Genomic DNA, 16,582 nt, shown 5'->3' with positions numbered 1-16,582 from the left:
TCTGCTCCCACTTCAACTGGTGTAAATTGATGTCGTTTCTTTAACTGCAGCAAAAATTAACAGGAAGGATATGGCTCAGTGTGTGTTTGCATTTGTATTAGCAGGGTTAATCTGTATTTTTGTGATTCCTGATCATTTTTCTTCATCCTGTACTTAGTAATTTAGTGAAAACTCAGAAATGGAGATACTGTTGATTTCATGTTTCTTACTGTCCATTGGGATCTAGTGGGACTGTGGTCCTCCTCATACTTTCAAAGCCATTTTGGAGACCCATTTGTCTCTGTACTGGCTTTTCCTTACACACTTAGGTACCTGACAACCCAGACAATGGTCCAACTGACCTGTTCCAAATATTGTCAAATCAGGCATTCCAGTACTGATTGAGCCAACATTTAAGGGAAGACTCTACCAAAAGCTACAAATGAGTGGCCTTTCCCTTAACATTTTTGATCTCGTAGCATTGATAGTCTTATCTCCTATACCATGATTTTAAAAACCTCCTTCACCTAGTTTTCTCTCTCAGACTGTAAATCTGAAATTTTATCTTGTCAAAGATCCTCCAATTTTGGTGACCAAAGGCCTGGAGGATACCAGTACCTATGTTGGTGAACGCGTAGAACTGAGCTGTGAAGTGTCTGAGGATGATGCAAATGTTAAATGGTAAGTCATTCTTTCAATAGACTTTGGTTACCTTGAGACAGAGACGGGGCCAGGGACGGGGGAGGGGGTAAAGAAAGATTATTTTATTTGTAGGCATAAATATGGAGAGTATTTTCTGTATCAGTTAAAAAAAACTCATCTTCAGTGAAGTAGTAACAGCAACAACATTCTTACACAGTCATGGGTGAGTTTGTTTAACACTTTTTTGTGCCTTAAGTCTTGCAAAGTCTTCTCCAGAAGTTTCAGTCTATGAGAGTCTTATTCACACAAGACTTTTATTGGGAAAATAATCACTCTTTCTTTTCTGTTAGGTTTAAGAATGGTGTGGAGCTTACCAATGAACCTAAATCTCGATACCGAATCAAAGTTGAGGGTAAAAAGCACACTTTGATTATAGAGGAAGCTGCAAAAAATGACAATGCAACTTACTCAGTAATGACAACAGGAGGCCAATCAGAAGCTAAGCTTTCTGTTGACTGTAAGTATAATATATCTTGCTCTTGATATCGATGGTCATAGTAAATAAATAACAGAAATTATTTGCTTGCCTTTTTCTGAGGATTTAAAGATAGCTTTATCTTCCATAGCAATTTCTTAGCTGCAAATCTCCAGTTGGCAGTGACAAACAATGAATTAGGGGAAGTACTTGTTTTTCTTCAATCCTTTCAGGCTTTCACAGGAACAACAAAACCAAGACTTTTTAGATAAAAAGAGGGGAAAAAAATGTGTTGGGGGAAAAAAAAATCTACTACTAGGTGTACTGTTAGCAGGCATCAGGACCATTGGAACTAAACTAAAGGCACTAAAATGAGGCTATGTATCTCCCTCAGTACTGTTTGAATATATCACAGGGGCAGTTAAAGCAGGTTAGCAAACACAAGGAGAAGTAATGTATGAAATAACTTTACACTGTCCGCCATGTCCTTTGATAAGAGCCTGACACAAGAGGCTCGTAACTACAGTTAATAGTTGTAATTAACTACTTTGTTAAGTCTCCAAATTATCTTGTGTCATCTGGGAGGCCTCTGTAAGCAATGAGATTGCAGGACGGTAGGTAGACCAATGTACTCTAACAGTGGGACCTGGGGACACAGGTCTTCTACATATTGAAAGTTTCTTTCTGGATTCTAGGGGATATAAGCATCCTCATCTTGCATTGAAACACCAGAGAGGGGTCAGAATTCAAATACACTCCAAGTGAATATAGATTGGGTTTTCCTACTCAGGGCATGGATATTTTGGATCAACCTTTCTTATAAGCTGTTACTTGATATTAACATTAATATCTCTACTTCTCTTTTCCTAAGTGAGACCATTGAAGATTTCACTTGCACTAGAAGACCAGACAGTGAGGCTTGGACAGGAAATCCACCTGAAATGTGAGATATCTGAGAATGTGGAAGGGAAATGGTACAAAAATGGACAATTGGTTGAAGCTAGTGACCGTGTAAAGCTTTATCACAAAGGAAGGTAAGCATGTTGAGTATTGATTTGATTTTTGATGAAATGACATTGTAAAGATGTACCAATATGAGGGTTGTTTCTCTGAAAACTATATATTAATCAATGTGTTAAGCCTAAACTTTGTCCTTTAAGCACAGTTAGTTTTAAGATTATAAAAGTCATGTCTCCTTGTCCTTTTTCATACTGAGTCTTTTGGCAGTGGAAGACAATAATAATAAAATCCTTGAAACATCTAATTTTAAGTGATTTTTTTTTCTGGACATTGCTGTTGCTGTTAGAATGGGATACTAGGTAGTAAGGTCAAAATTATTTGGGGGCATTATTAAGAATATTTAGATTTCAAAACGATACTGTTTTCTGATAGTTTTTTTTTTTGTTTTCACACCTTTTACACACTTGCACAGATCTCCTGAATTTTCTTCTCCAGATTTTTCCTCATAGTCTCAAGTAGCCTTCAGAAATCATTTACATGGCTTTGTTTTTCAATTTTTTACAGAATCCACAGATTTATTATAGCAAGTGCTGCTGTTGATGATGAGGGTGAATACATGTTTGTACCAGATGCTTATAATATTAATATTCCATGCAAAGTACATGTTGTGGGTAAGTATTTGGCACAACAATTTACAAATTGCATTTCCTTCTCTGACCTTTGGAAAGTGAAAACTATGTGAATATCTTTGAATACAATCAGTTTGTTTCGTCTGAGCAGATGCTTACCACAAAACACAGAGCTGCTACTTTGGCAAAGTGACATTGAGCTAGTAAGAGAGTACTTTGCCTCAGGATTTGGTCATCGTTTACAAGCCTGGGGTGGTTGAATTCCTAAACTTAAACTACTGTTAATAGTTTGTGTAAAGTAGCTCTTGGTATAATTTTTCAGACCTGCAGTGTTGTATTTTTTGAAGAATGGAATTGTTTATATTTCAAGATATGACTTAGTTTAGTAAAATAGTAAAGTAGGTACTATACTTACTTACTTATACTATACTTATGTTTAATGATACTCAGAGAGTTAAATGCTTCTGGCCAGCATTTATTCAGTAATCTAATTAGAAGGTTTGTTAATGGGTCCAGTCTTTCAAAAAAAATAAAAAATAAAAAAAAAATACAATAAGGCATTGAAGCTTTCCACAACAGTACCCCACTGACTTTTAACTTCTGGCAGTGAATGCAAAGTATAAATGACAACAATATAAATGAATGATCAAAGTTTTAGAAAATGTGGCTTGTCATTGATACTGAAAGAAGTGGGACAGTTATGTTAGAAATAAGATTGGCAAGAATTAGGGAGAATGACAGGAGGATGGGTACTTTAGCAGATAAAATATATTAAAGTAAGAGTGTGTTCAGCAGTTCTCAGTATCCATGGAGTACAACAGAAGTAACTGTTTCATTTTCAGGAAAAGTATTTAGATTAAGAAAATGTTTAAAATATTAGAATAATGATAGAATAATGATGCCTGGAGCATGACAATTCCGAATGTAGAATGTCTGCAACAAAAATTTTCAAGAGCCACTTAGAGGAAGTCTCCCTCACAAGTTATCTAAATTTAAACAGTCCTACCTCAGGATGATGGATTGTTTTTCTCTCATGGACCTACTATTACAAAGTCTCTATGGTTCTATGATTCATTCTTCATTGATTATTTTCTTCCAAAAATTTTTCTTCACTATTTTTCTTCCAAACAGATATTAATTGAGTAAAAATACCAGGAAAATATGGACAGTAGAGCATGATTCTCTGTATCTTGTTCCCAGGTTCCTAAATTTTCACAGTGTCAGTCCTATGAAAATTTGGACATTTTCTTCTTTTTCAGATCCTCCTAAACTTCACCTTGATGGTCTTGGGGAAAATAACACTGTGACAGTAGTGGCAGGCACTAAACTACGCCTTGAGATCCCTATCACTGGCGAGCCAACACCAAAAGTCATGTGGAGTAAAGGGGATAAGGTACATTAGCATTATATGTGTTTTTAAACATCAGTGAGGAGCTTTTTTCCCTCAAAAAACAATCCTTACAATCCTTAGTCTGGTGAAGGTATGGAAGGAAATGAGAAAGGGATACATTATCCTGTTGCACTTAAAAACTCTCCTCCCTCAAGTGTGAAGGGTAAAATTGATAAATAGTGTTTAGTATCTTATGGATCTTTTTGAGGAAATGCTTGACATTGTTAAGGAAAAAAATAAGCTTTTTCTACAAATAAATTTTAAAGGAGAGAGATAGATTAGATGCAGAAGAAATCTAATGAAAATCTACCAGGCAGCTACTAATTGTGTATGTAATATCCAGAATAGCAGTTTTGACAGGGAGCCATAGTAAGGTCTGGTTTTGAAATAAATAAATTCTGATGAAGTGTCGAGATTAGAATGAAATATTAGCCTGGGCAGTTAGTGTTTTGCATATGGTGTCTTTGTGCTAAACTTTGCTAAGATGCACTCCTGACTATGTTATACCAAAAAGCCAGACTTTCCACATTTAAATTTTCATTCTGGTATGTACAACATGTTATTTCTGCTGGATTTGCCAGAACTATCTCATCAAATCTTATTAGTATTTTTCAGATATTACTGGTATTATTAATACCATAGACTTGTTCAAATGAGAAGTTCCTCTAGGAGATTTTCTTATTCAAAAATGTTTAAGCATTTTAAAAACAACGAGGACAAACTACTGACCCTTACTATCCATCTCATCATTCAACTGTATGAATTACATTTCAGTATTTTTTAAAGATTCTTTCTTTAAGAATCTTTTTAAAATCTTTTACATTTAATCTTTTTTAAGATTCCACTACTCTCTTTCCATTTATAGTGTTGATTAAAGCATGTTCTTGCTCTCAGGGTAATCGAGCCTACTGAACCTTCCTTTGAGATGTAATAGCTGACCTGAGTACTGAACAGTTACAGTCTTTTAAAGCTATTTATTTGTCTATCACTTGCTTAGTTTGTCTTTTCTTGTGATAATCAGATGACTGAAATACTGAGCTTTAATGTGAATTTCTCTTTGGAAAATTTTTGTTGAAGTGTTCTGTAATGCACTTGAACTTTGATTTTGAACATTTTGGTTCTTAAAGCAGAAGACATGACTTTTCCCTCTGCTTACTTTGATTCCTAGTGGATCACAGACAGTGGAAGAATACGGGCAGAAACATACTCAGACAGCAGCTGCCTGGTCATTGACACAGCTGAGAGAGAAGATTCAGGTCCTTTCAGAATAACATTAAAGAATGAAGCTGGGGAGGACTCAGCCCTTATCAACATTAAAGTGGTTGGTAAGTCCTGTGGAAAAGTGCACATGAACAATGTCATTTACCATGGCTCTTTTCAATATATGACCACTGAGAACACTGCTTTCCTGCACCCCGACAACAGCCAAATTCTTCCTATATCTCTCCCCTAAATGCTGTCATCCCTCCATTTTTCCTCATTTCTAGGTGAAACTGAAATGCAAAGATACTAAGGCACAAGGTAATGAAGGACATGGTAACTTAGTATGGGATTTAAGTAGGAGTTAATTACCACCCCTGCTGCCACCTCACCTTGCTGAGGCTAAGCTTCTGAAGTTGCCCCTAGTTGCTTCAAGCATTCTATATTTTCCTGGTGGCTGTGGCTTTTTCTTGGCATGCACCCTCAAATGCCCCTCAAGCATCTTGACAGTGCTGAAGAACTTGGCATTTATTCCTTACTATCCCTCCTGTCAGGATGCACAAAGACCTCCTTTCTCTTTCTTCTCATTAGGAACTTGTAGATCATGTTTCCCAAATAAGTATCCATATAAGATGATGCAAAAATTACTTAAAAAAAAAAATAGTTGAGGGCTTTGCTGATAATCACCATACTGTAGCACGTTGGTCAGAGGATTTATTCCAAATGGGCAAATTTAATTTCAATTTCTTTCTCAGACTGAGGAGTTACAGAGCTGTGTCTCCCACAAAAATGCCTTAAATAGAGGCTCTGCACTGCTACTACTGAATCCAAAAACTGCAAAGAGCTTGAGGTGCTCTGAGCCAAATGTGCAAGGCCGTGGAAGCATCTATGGTCAAAGTTGTCTCCCCAAAGAGAGTTAGGTACAAAAGTGGGCTGCTAATATATCTTAGGTAAATGGAGGACTTCCCTGCATTATTACAGTATTTATTCCAGAAAACAATTATTTAGAACATTAAAGACAAGTTTATGACATTTTGCCTTGTCATTTTTCTACTGACAACCTCATGTAGCTCCCTGTTCAGCCTTTGTGTAGCCCTTTCTAAGACTTGTAATTTCCCTCATACATTACCCCCAGCTACCTCGAAGTCATAGATTTAGTCATGTATTTTACTAGTATATCTACTGGTAAAATGTCATGTAAAATGATAGAAAACATTTAAGTGCCCATGGGTCTTTGGGAAACTGTACTTGAATTACTTGCAGAAGATCAGAGAAGGACTAGCAAAGCAGGTGCTCTCAAATCTCAGGACACTAAATGGATGCTAGAGTATCTTTCCTATGAGGAATTTAGTCCAGAAAGGCCAACTAAACTCACAGTAGCTATGTCTCTTACTTACTGTTCTGAATGTTGTCACTCAAATCATATTTTAGTGATGAGTTTTTGTCTCCCTCTGCTGATCCATTCTTGTACTTGTACTCTCTTCATTCATTCTCACAATTTCTTGTCTACACAAGATTATTTTTGTGGCTGACTCTACATTTTCTATTCTAACTTTCCCAATCAGGATTCAGAAACTATTCAGATTTGTTTCTTGTTTGACATATTTTATTAGAGACTAGGCATAAAGAGAAAAGATCTTTTTTTTTTCTTTTTATTATATTCACCTTTTTATTTTTATTTTTTTCAACAGATGTGCCTGATCCTCCTCAGGCACCAAACGTGACTGAGGTGGGTGAAGACTGGTGTGTTATGACATGGGACCCTCCAGCAAATGATGGTGGATCACCCATCTTAGGTAAATAATTTTCCTTTCATTTGATGATGCTCTAATATAGGCAAAAGAAATTCGCTCCAAGTAATGGGCATTATAGTATCAGAGTTCAGCTCTGGCACTCAAGAGTGGCACTTTGAGTAGACTATTGAAAGAATATTACTTCCATTCTTTGACTTTATCTTTAGTTTCATCTGTTATCATTCTCCCTACTTAAAGACAACTTTTTATAAAGGCAAAACTTGAACAGTTTGAATGTTAGCAGTGATTTCAGAAACAAGTGTAATGTAGAAGAAGGTCATAGGTGACCAGAGGCCAGCAGAATCAGGTCTTTTTCACTCTAAACTAAATACAGTTAAATTAAAAATATTAAGTTCAAATATTAAATGAAGTTTGAAAAAAAATTGGCCATAGAGGCCAAACAGCTGACTATCAGCTAACCTGCAAGGAGAAAAATTAAACAATAGCTCCCAAAGAACTCTGAAGCTAGAAAGGGATATTGAGCCATATTGAGAGCTATTGGTCAGTCAAAACATGGACACCTCATTATTGAACGTTATGCTATTATTTACTATAATACCATTTGCTTTGGTCTATAGGATATTTCATTGAAAGGAAAAAGAAACAAAGCTCACGGTGGATGAGGCTGAATTTTGAACTGTGTAAAGAAACAACCTTTGAGCCAAAGAAAATGATTGAAGGTGTTGCTTATGAGGTCCGTGTATTTGCTGTTAATGCAATAGGCACTTCCAAACCAAGTATGCCTTCAAAGTCTTTTGTTCCTTTAGGTAAGTAAACAAGACTAGAGAAACGGCTATGTATTAGACAATTATTCTTGATACATTATTGCAGTCATTTAATTATATAACTATAGTTCTACATTTCAGTTGCTCACAATCTGTCTATGCTAGGTGCTGTGTAAATTATATATCCATATGTTTAAATCTATATCTTTCATAAACAAGAAACAAAATAGGTATAGACAGAAAAATGTTGCACTGCAATAAAATAGTGACGTACTATAGGTGAGCCCAATACATTTTATGGTCAGTACTTTTCAAGGACCATAATTAACAGTTTCATGTCTCTGTGTATTGAGTCAATCATATCAAACTACCGGTAATTTAGATAATTGATAATGATGAAATATTGTCTTGGCTGTTCTGTTTCTCCTGCTGTAAGTTCAGTCAGACAAGGACCTTTGGTCAAAAATAGCCAGAAAAAGTGAGCAGAAGTGGGTGTTTTGTTTTTTGGTTTTGGGAATTTTTTTTCAGAAGAATTGTTTATTATCAATACCTTTTTCCAACTACAGACCAAATTAGGCTAGATCATTTTTCACACCATTTTTTATTTTCTCTTATTACTTGTACTTTATATTGATGTAACAGCTAGAGGGCTTTGTCACTCACCTTATGACTAATTTGGTGGCCTTTTAATGTAAAGAAAGAATTTTTGAAGCTATTGTTATAGTCAGAAGTCCTCACAAAATAAGTGTCATGTTCTGCAAATCAGCAAAGGTTTCTGCCTTGCTTAGAAGAGGAGGAAGGAGGTGGCAGCTGTTATTGCTACAGCATCCTCCCTTCTTTTGTGAAAATACGTACTGTCATGGAACATGCTACTCAAAACTTCTCTGCCACACCCTTCACCTCCCTTTGTACTTTTCATTCCTCAGAGGGAGGAATCCAGCTCTTTGGGTTAGGCTGTGAGAAGGTACAGGATGAAGTATCTGTTCTGGTTTGGTCCTAAATGGGAAAGTAGTTCCAGGATGACTGGAAATGCCTGGATTTAGCCTTTTGGCTGAGAGATTGATTATGCTAGATTAGAGGAAAACATCAAAAATGTAAACTTATGATAACAGAGTTTTCAGCCTTCTCTTTGCTACCTTCTTGTTTCAGCTGTCACCAGTCCACCAACTCTCCTGGCAGTGGATTCAGTAACTGATACCTCGGTTACGATGAAATGGAGGCCACCAGACCACATTGGAGCAGCGGGTTTAGATGGCTATGTTGTAGAGTACTGCTTTGAAGGAAGTAAGTGACAACGGCTGTGGTATGTTACTCAAAGTGAAAATATGTGAGACCTCCATTATTTCTCTAGGGTGTCATCTGCGCTCACTTTAGGGTGATTAATCAGTTAGAAACCCCCAGCAGCAGGCTTGTGTTCAAACTCCTCTTTAGTTTCTATTTCAGATCCCACCTGGGTAGTATAACTCACCTTATGTATGATGTGAATACCAAATCAAAAACTATATAATCTGTTGCAGTTCAGGTAAAGACATGCTAATACCTTTCCTCTTCTTTGAGCTAAATGAAAAGTAGAAGCAACAAAGTGAGTGTGAATGGATTGATGGATGGATGAATAGGAAATAATGAATTGATATAAGTGTGAATTGATATATTGTGTGTAGGCTGGGTTTTAGGGGCAGGAGGTCCTCAGTGTGATCATCTCTATGTTGACATGTTACTAATTGGCTACCTCAAGTGCCAGTTCACAATACAGACGGACAGCCTTCCCAACAACTGGCTATAGACATTATCTAGGCATATAAACTTCATGTCTGAATATTGAAATTCCCCAACATTTCAAGCTAGTTAGATAAAGGATCTTCAACTATGCCTATCTGTCATAAAACTACACAGAACTGAAGGAGAATGATAAAGATGTAAGATACAAAATAAAGTCATGAAAGTAAAATAGCAAGGAATAGGGAAACAACCTATATTTTACAACCAGGGCTTTGGCAATTTAGTATTTTTCAACAGATTTTATTCTGCGTTGACACCAAATGAAGTCTGTTTTCAAAAAGTAACTCCTGAGTGTAAAAAAAAAAGTGACTAAAAAGTGTAAAAAAAAATGACTGCTAACTCCCGGGTGAGTACCAAATAGGCAAGACTGGTGTGTGCAATATCCAACTTCTGTGGGCAAACATCAAGCAATGGAACTCCAGCAATGTTGAGTGTTTGGATGAATGAGACTTTTTAATGTTAACTTCTTTAGTTGCTGCTCTTCACTGTGTTGTAAAACAAGTGATGAGTTCAAGGCTTTTTTTTTCATCAGGACATCTATTTCAATAGTAGAGTTTCATGAATACAATCCACAGCCTCAATACAAGACGTAGAGGAGAGAACTTGTCATTCACAATGTCACATATTTCAGATTCAGTAAATCCAGGAAAACAGTAGTTCACAAAATTGGTCAGATACCGCAGGAGCAGAGTATCCTCAGCTCCCACTTGAGTGAGAGAAAGAGGGAGTGAAGAACACTGGCTTTTCTTAGGAGTATTCCACATCTGGCAGCATTGAGCTGAATATCTGTAAGGAACAGGAAAAGACTGCAAGAAGCTCAGAGGTCTGGAGAAGATTACCTGAAGGCAAACACAGCAGGAACGATAGGAAGGGTTTTCCCTGTATACTGGGAGGGAGCTGTGGAAACAGCTCAGAAAGAGTAAACATACAGTGTCAGATCAAGGTGCAGCATTGCTGTAATCATAGAATCACAGAATTAACAATGTTGGAAAAGACCTCTAAGATCATTTAGTCTGACCGTCCACCTACCACCATATGTTTCATTTGCACAGTCAACAGGTACAAAGGGAACTGAAAATACATATGTTGTACATTATGCTCTGTTTAGCATTTGTAGAACGATGGGGGAAAATTAAAAGTGTTTGCAACATGTCACAGTCATATAAGATCCTTGACATTACAGTATGTGATTGGTAGGTTAAGCAAAATGAGAGGATGAGAAATGTATGTACATACAATAATCCAAACTAAGGTGTTTAAAGGAATCTTCTAAATTTACCTTTTAAGGGCTGTTAGACCGAAGATCACTGTACACGTGTTCAATGGAACAATTTTTTTTCAGATATGTTTACAATATTAAACATATGTTTGTCATATGTTTAAAATGTCAGTGAGCGTCATTTTATTGCTATTTAACTCAGTTAAAATACAAGTACCATGTATTTTGTATGAGTTTCTGAGTGTTTATGTAAATCTATATATGCCTTCTGTATATGTATATACATCTCTATATGCACAATTGACATTATTTATGTATATATGTTATGAAAATGGCGAGGAAGAAGCAAGCTTAGTAGAAAACGGTAAGAAGAGTTGTGTTACTGAAATATACATTATTTTCTTTACATGTAAACCTTCTTTTCTTTCTTACAATATCTCAGTACCTCCCTTTCTCAGTCCTTTCAGTGCCTTTTCTGTTCTGGACTAATTTATTCTATACTGTTTAATACCTCTTCAAGATACTTCTCATGACTGTCTATATTCCTTCTGCTGTACCTATCTTTTAGTTCTCTGACTGTAAACTCATTTGTCTTCATTTCCTCACTGTCATCACTGACATAGCTTTAAAGAGGGTTTTTTTGGAGCTCCTGTATCTCAGCATTCATTAGAAGAAATCACAAGGTGAAAATAGGAAGACAAAATATATGTCTGTCATCTATGTGTGTAATTATAAATTAGAGGAATCATGTACCATGGACATCAGTTTGTCTTTCTGAAAACTGGTATTTCCCTTTAGCCTGATTCTCATAAGTTGACCAACATGATGGACTTCTGGACTTCGTTAACTATGGTAGCACCTTTGACAGTTCTCTGTATATAACCGAATAGGAGTTTCATCATGTGTATATGCGTCTGGCATTGCATAGGAATGAATAACACATTATGTATGGATAAAGAACTCCCTTCCCCAGGGCTAGCTTACAGCGTTCAACTTGAACCTCTTGTTTTAGTGTGCTAGAATAGACCAAGTCTTGTTGACACTGATAAATCAGTTTTTAGCAATGTACTCTGCTGGCTGGTTCTTCTGTGATATTTCAAGGCTAGCTTAATTTTCCCTAGGATGTTATGTTTATCTGCCTTTAAAGGGCCACTGTACCTGCAAATAATCTGTTTTCTTAGCTAGTAAATAGGCATTTCAGAGAGTCTCTGTTGGCTGATATCCTTGTGAGTGTTCCCATCCAGGGACATGCATAGATACTAAAATAGTATTTTTATTATTCTGAAAATAGCGAAGTTCAGGCTTCCAGGAAATCCAGGCCAGTGATAGCTTTGATCAGGGAATAAAGCCTTAGTGATCACATTATATCTGTCATCATCTGTGATTTTATTTCTGTGTTACATTTAGTTAAATGTGTTCTTTTCCTCTGTCTCCCTAAGTTTACTTTTCCAGACTTCTTTTTTTTTCTGTCTCTCTTGCTCAAAATTCTTCCCTGAGTGCCTTTTCTCTTCTATGATGTGTTTTTTTCCTTTTTCTCCCATCATCATTTTGCTTTTCTCTCTTTTCCAAGTGTTCTTTCATCTCTTTCTTTTCATCTTTCCAGGGCTGCGATCAGCCCAAAGAAAGAACCAACTTCATCTCCTCCTCTTTCTTTATCCTTTAGCTTTCCTGTGAGAATAACTGTTCTTGATCTAGATGCCACCTTCCCACCTCTTCCCACCTCTCTTCTACCTGCAGACTCCTCTAAGTCTTTAAAGTCTAGCATCTATCTTTGCATACTTACTAACAGGAATTTGTAACCACTGACAAAATGCTCCATCTGTGTGAAAGTGAGTGTCTCTGATTAATTTTAAAGCTGGATTCTCACAAGGTATATCGACAGATCAGTCTGAGGAACTGATGGAGCCACCTTTCAACCTGGAAGGTATAGTATACTACAAAGGATTTAAGGTTCTTTAGTGAAAGAAAACTCTTTATAAAAGTAAAGAAATTTCTGAGAGTACGTGCACTCTCAGAATTTGCAGCAGTGCATGTGTAAGGGAGGGGGAGGTGTTCATTAAACACTCATTGATTACAATCCTCTTCTACTAGAACCTGAAGGAAGCAGCTTGAAGGAGAACTTAATTCCTAAAAGTAAGACACACACTTTTGCAAATGTACTGCAATCTTGTGGCCAAGTCTGCAGGGCACTTTATCTTACAGTAGTTCTCTTGTCTTTTATGCCAGCACTATAATGCTATCCTTAGATGATGTGGAAAGTATTGGCAGTGGCTTGCTACTGCATAAATCTGACTCCAAAGGTCAAGGCGCCAGCAGTGTTAAAGTGATCTATGTTTTCAGGATAGGGTGAAAAGAAAGTATTGTTTATGTCATAACTTATCTGAAAGACCGTACTGTTATGATCACTCTATGGATTACATGCGACCACTTAGGAGTAGGATGAAAACTTGAGAATGCCATCATTAAGTGAATAACTTGGATACAGACTTCTCTTTCTAAAGGCACCAGCAGAGATGGCAATTCATTGCAACGTGTAAATAGTCTGTACTTTTCTCATCCCCGCACTCTCAGTGGTATTATCCAGGATAATAAGTACTTGTTTCAAATGTGAAATTATTTGAATGAATTCTCAAACCCTTTTCTCTCCAAAAAAGTTGTTAAAGCAGTGATGAGTGTTTTTGGAGATATACTCTATATCCTTCTTGTTTTCTATCAGCTGAATTAAAATGCTAATCTCTCTGGTACAGTTAAATGATAGACACGTTATTAAAACATTTACTCATCGATATATATATATATTTATATAATTGACAGAAATCCATTAAGAGTTGAAGCTTCTTTTTCTGTTATAATTAAAGTGAATCCATATCACGTTATTGAAGAAGACAGAACAAAACAAGATGGATGCATCAGTATATAATGAATTGGTTACCATCATGTAGTTTTTCTTTTTGGTGCAGTGGATATATTTATAATTCCCTGTTCTTTTGATTCGTCCTCTTTTCCTAAACTAGCTGATGAGTGGATCGTCGCTAACCCAGAACTGACAGACAAAACAAAGTTTACAATCACTGGTCTGCCAACTGGTTCAAAAATCCTTGTGAGAGTAAAAGCGGTGAATGCTGCAGGTGAAAGTGAACCCAGGTACCACCCACAGCCTATCTTAGTCAAGGAAGTGATAGGTAAGATCCTCCTGCTTATGTTCTCCCACAAAAACACTCTGCTTCCATATTTAGTTCTGTGGGGTTCTTTTTTATGGTTAATACTTTTACTTAGAAGCTGATGATATGGCCTTACAAAACCATTAAGTAGTGACTAGAAGTCATGTAAATGTCTTTAAAAAAATCTGTAATTTTTTAAAATTTCATTTCTGAGCCTTTATTGCACAGGCTTTCAAGTCTTTTTCTACAGACCTTGATGTTCCTTTTTTAAGTAGCACTAAATACCCACCTATTCTTACCACCACAGCATGTGGTGTTACAAACATCAAAGGTGTACTGAATATGGAACCAAGAAATTTAAGATATCACTCATTCATCACTTCTGGGAATTGCAGACCATACAGACTTCTGTTTATATTGATGCCGACTAGTACTGCCTCAGTTAGAAAAGAAGATACGTTTCAAACACAAGCTTTTGGCTTTTTTCAGAGCCTCCAAAGATTCGCCTACCAAGACACTTAAAACAAACCTATACTAGAAGAGTTGGAGAAACCGTAAATCTTGTTATTCCTTTCCAGGTAAGAACTAAAAACACTGACAGGAAAATACTCAATGCTCATTTTTCTTATGTTACTGCTTCTTATCTGCTTGTTTTTCTATGTAAGTTTGGGAGTCAAGTGAGTTAATTCAAACAGATGCGAGAGCACACAGAAGTACACAGCTGGTTGAGAGCTTTTGTCTTGATGTCTCAAAGAAATGATGACAAGCCAAATACTGAACTGTATAACTAGCTCCTCTTGGAGGACAAAAAAAAGTTGCATTTTAGGTAAATTAATGGGATTGCATCTGAAATCCTGTATGATTCAAAAATGTATTCTCACTGCTCCTTTCAGGACAATTTTCCCTTTGTAACTAATACCCTTTTCTCTCTGAAAAGCATATATAAATTGTTTCCTGGCTTCTTACAGGGAAGACCAAGGGCAAAAGTATCATGGCAGAAAAATGGTTCTCCAATAGACAAGAACCAAATCAACATCCGCAACACTGAGAACGATACCATCATTTTTATCCGAAAGGCAGAAAGGAGCCACTCTGGAGAATATGACATGAAAGTGGAAGTAGAGAATTTGGTGGATAAAGCTACGATAGATATTCAGATTGTTGGTATGTTTTGAGAAACAGAAGCACATGCATGCCAAAGAAGCAGACCCCAGCCATTCCAAGTTTATAGCTGTAAAAACAGAGAAATCACGAGAGAACATCTTTTCTCTACATCCAATTACTTGGCTACAGATTTGTAGTCTCTAAGTCAACCTTCCTACACAGTGGCACATGCTTGTTTGAACATGCCAGTCTATTTTTTTCACAGTCTTGTTTTTCATGTTCTTGTTTATTTAGGATACAAGCCTTTTCCTTTTGACTGATATCCATAAACTGGAATGGCTTCATAGTAAGTTTGTCATAAGTGTAAGATGGAAGAAATTCTAAATGTTGGAATTACATGAAAGCAGGAAAGAAAGATGAGAAAAAACATTTACTTACAATTTTTGACAACATATTCATTTACATAATAGGCATAATAATGATTGACACTTCCTGTTTTAAGAACACATTTTCAACTACTTATCAGGTTTTCAAAATGTCATGCCTATCTGCAACTAAAGAGCATTTGTACCTTATAAACCATATTCACAAAGTGGCCCGGTTAGGTTCTTCATGATTCTGGCATGGGTTGACTGTTGAAAGTTTTATTTTGCAGCATCAGCATTCTTTGGACATTGAGTTTGGCATATGCATGTGTAAGAAAGAGACAAAGTAAATGAAGTGGAGTATATATATATAGAAAAAAGACAAAAGAGACAAAGTGGAAGATGTGTGTAGGAAAGAGAGAGAACAGAAATATTATGAAAAATGATGACTGTCATATTTTCATTACAGATCGCCCAGGGCCACCAGAGGTTGTAACTATTGAGGATGTCTGGGGAGAGAATGTAAATTTATCATGGAAGCCACCAAAAGATGATGGCAATGCTGCCATTACTGGGTACACTATTCAAAAAGCAGATAAGAAGAGTATGGTAAGTAATAAGATGTTTAAAAGACTGATGTATTCATGAAGATCTTCTTTTTTAAAATAAAAAGCTTTATAATAATTAATGCAGGAGTACAAAGCATTGACCGGTCAATGTTATGAAAATCTACAAGGTATTTCTAAAAATTCTAAGGGTTTTCTGGCTCTAAAAGCCTTCAACATGAAAAGCCAATAACAAGCAAGATATGTTTATCATTTTCTTAAACTGACATGAAATGTAAACTTCCTTAAAAAACAGCACTTGGATTCTTACATTTAATGCTTATTGCAAATTAAAACGCTGGAAAACTGGGACAATATTTTGGGAGTTGAGTTATCTAAAGGAATCCTTTTGCCCACTCCCCAGAAAACTCAGTATGTTGACCTGCTTCATGCCCTGATCAATTAATTCCTCCTGTTGATCTGTTTCCCTTCCCATTCTTCAGTTTTAATGTCTTCAAATTGTAAGAGGAGATCTTCCTCCAGAAGAAGAAATGTTCCCTGCCTTTGAGTTACTGTCAGAGGGAGAAAGCAGCAAAAGCAGTGTCTAGGGCCCAGA

The 16,582-nt window shown here is 36.4% G+C and overlaps 1 protein-coding gene across 1 annotated transcript in view; it reads left to right on the top strand.

The window, feature by feature from the left end:
* The window catches only part of MYBPC1 (myosin binding protein C, slow type), a 71,328-nt gene that overhangs the window by 43,314 nt on the left and 11,432 nt on the right, over nucleotides 1-16,582 (top strand). The window contains exons 15-29 of the mRNA XM_046910028.1: nucleotides 555-660; nucleotides 972-1,138; nucleotides 1,968-2,130; nucleotides 2,621-2,727; nucleotides 3,945-4,078; nucleotides 5,244-5,400; nucleotides 6,967-7,071; nucleotides 7,647-7,835; nucleotides 8,943-9,077; nucleotides 12,647-12,715; nucleotides 12,883-12,924; nucleotides 13,806-13,973; nucleotides 14,442-14,530; nucleotides 14,921-15,116; nucleotides 15,891-16,030. Of these exons, the coding sequence (XP_046765984.1) occupies nucleotides 555-660; nucleotides 972-1,138; nucleotides 1,968-2,130; nucleotides 2,621-2,727; nucleotides 3,945-4,078; nucleotides 5,244-5,400; nucleotides 6,967-7,071; nucleotides 7,647-7,835; nucleotides 8,943-9,077; nucleotides 12,647-12,715; nucleotides 12,883-12,924; nucleotides 13,806-13,973; nucleotides 14,442-14,530; nucleotides 14,921-15,116; nucleotides 15,891-16,030 (1,967 nt within the window). The remainder of the gene's footprint in view (nucleotides 1-554; nucleotides 661-971; nucleotides 1,139-1,967; nucleotides 2,131-2,620; nucleotides 2,728-3,944; nucleotides 4,079-5,243; nucleotides 5,401-6,966; nucleotides 7,072-7,646; nucleotides 7,836-8,942; nucleotides 9,078-12,646; nucleotides 12,716-12,882; nucleotides 12,925-13,805; nucleotides 13,974-14,441; nucleotides 14,531-14,920; nucleotides 15,117-15,890; nucleotides 16,031-16,582) is intronic.

This window comes from Gallus gallus, chromosome 1, assembly GCF_016699485.2.
Source record: "Gallus gallus isolate bGalGal1 chromosome 1, bGalGal1.mat.broiler.GRCg7b, whole genome shotgun sequence".
In the NCBI taxonomy this organism is placed as follows: domain Eukaryota; kingdom Metazoa; phylum Chordata; class Aves; order Galliformes; family Phasianidae; genus Gallus; species Gallus gallus.
The sequence above is the reverse complement of the archived record's forward strand: the minus strand, read 5'-3'. Positions and strand labels throughout refer to the sequence as shown.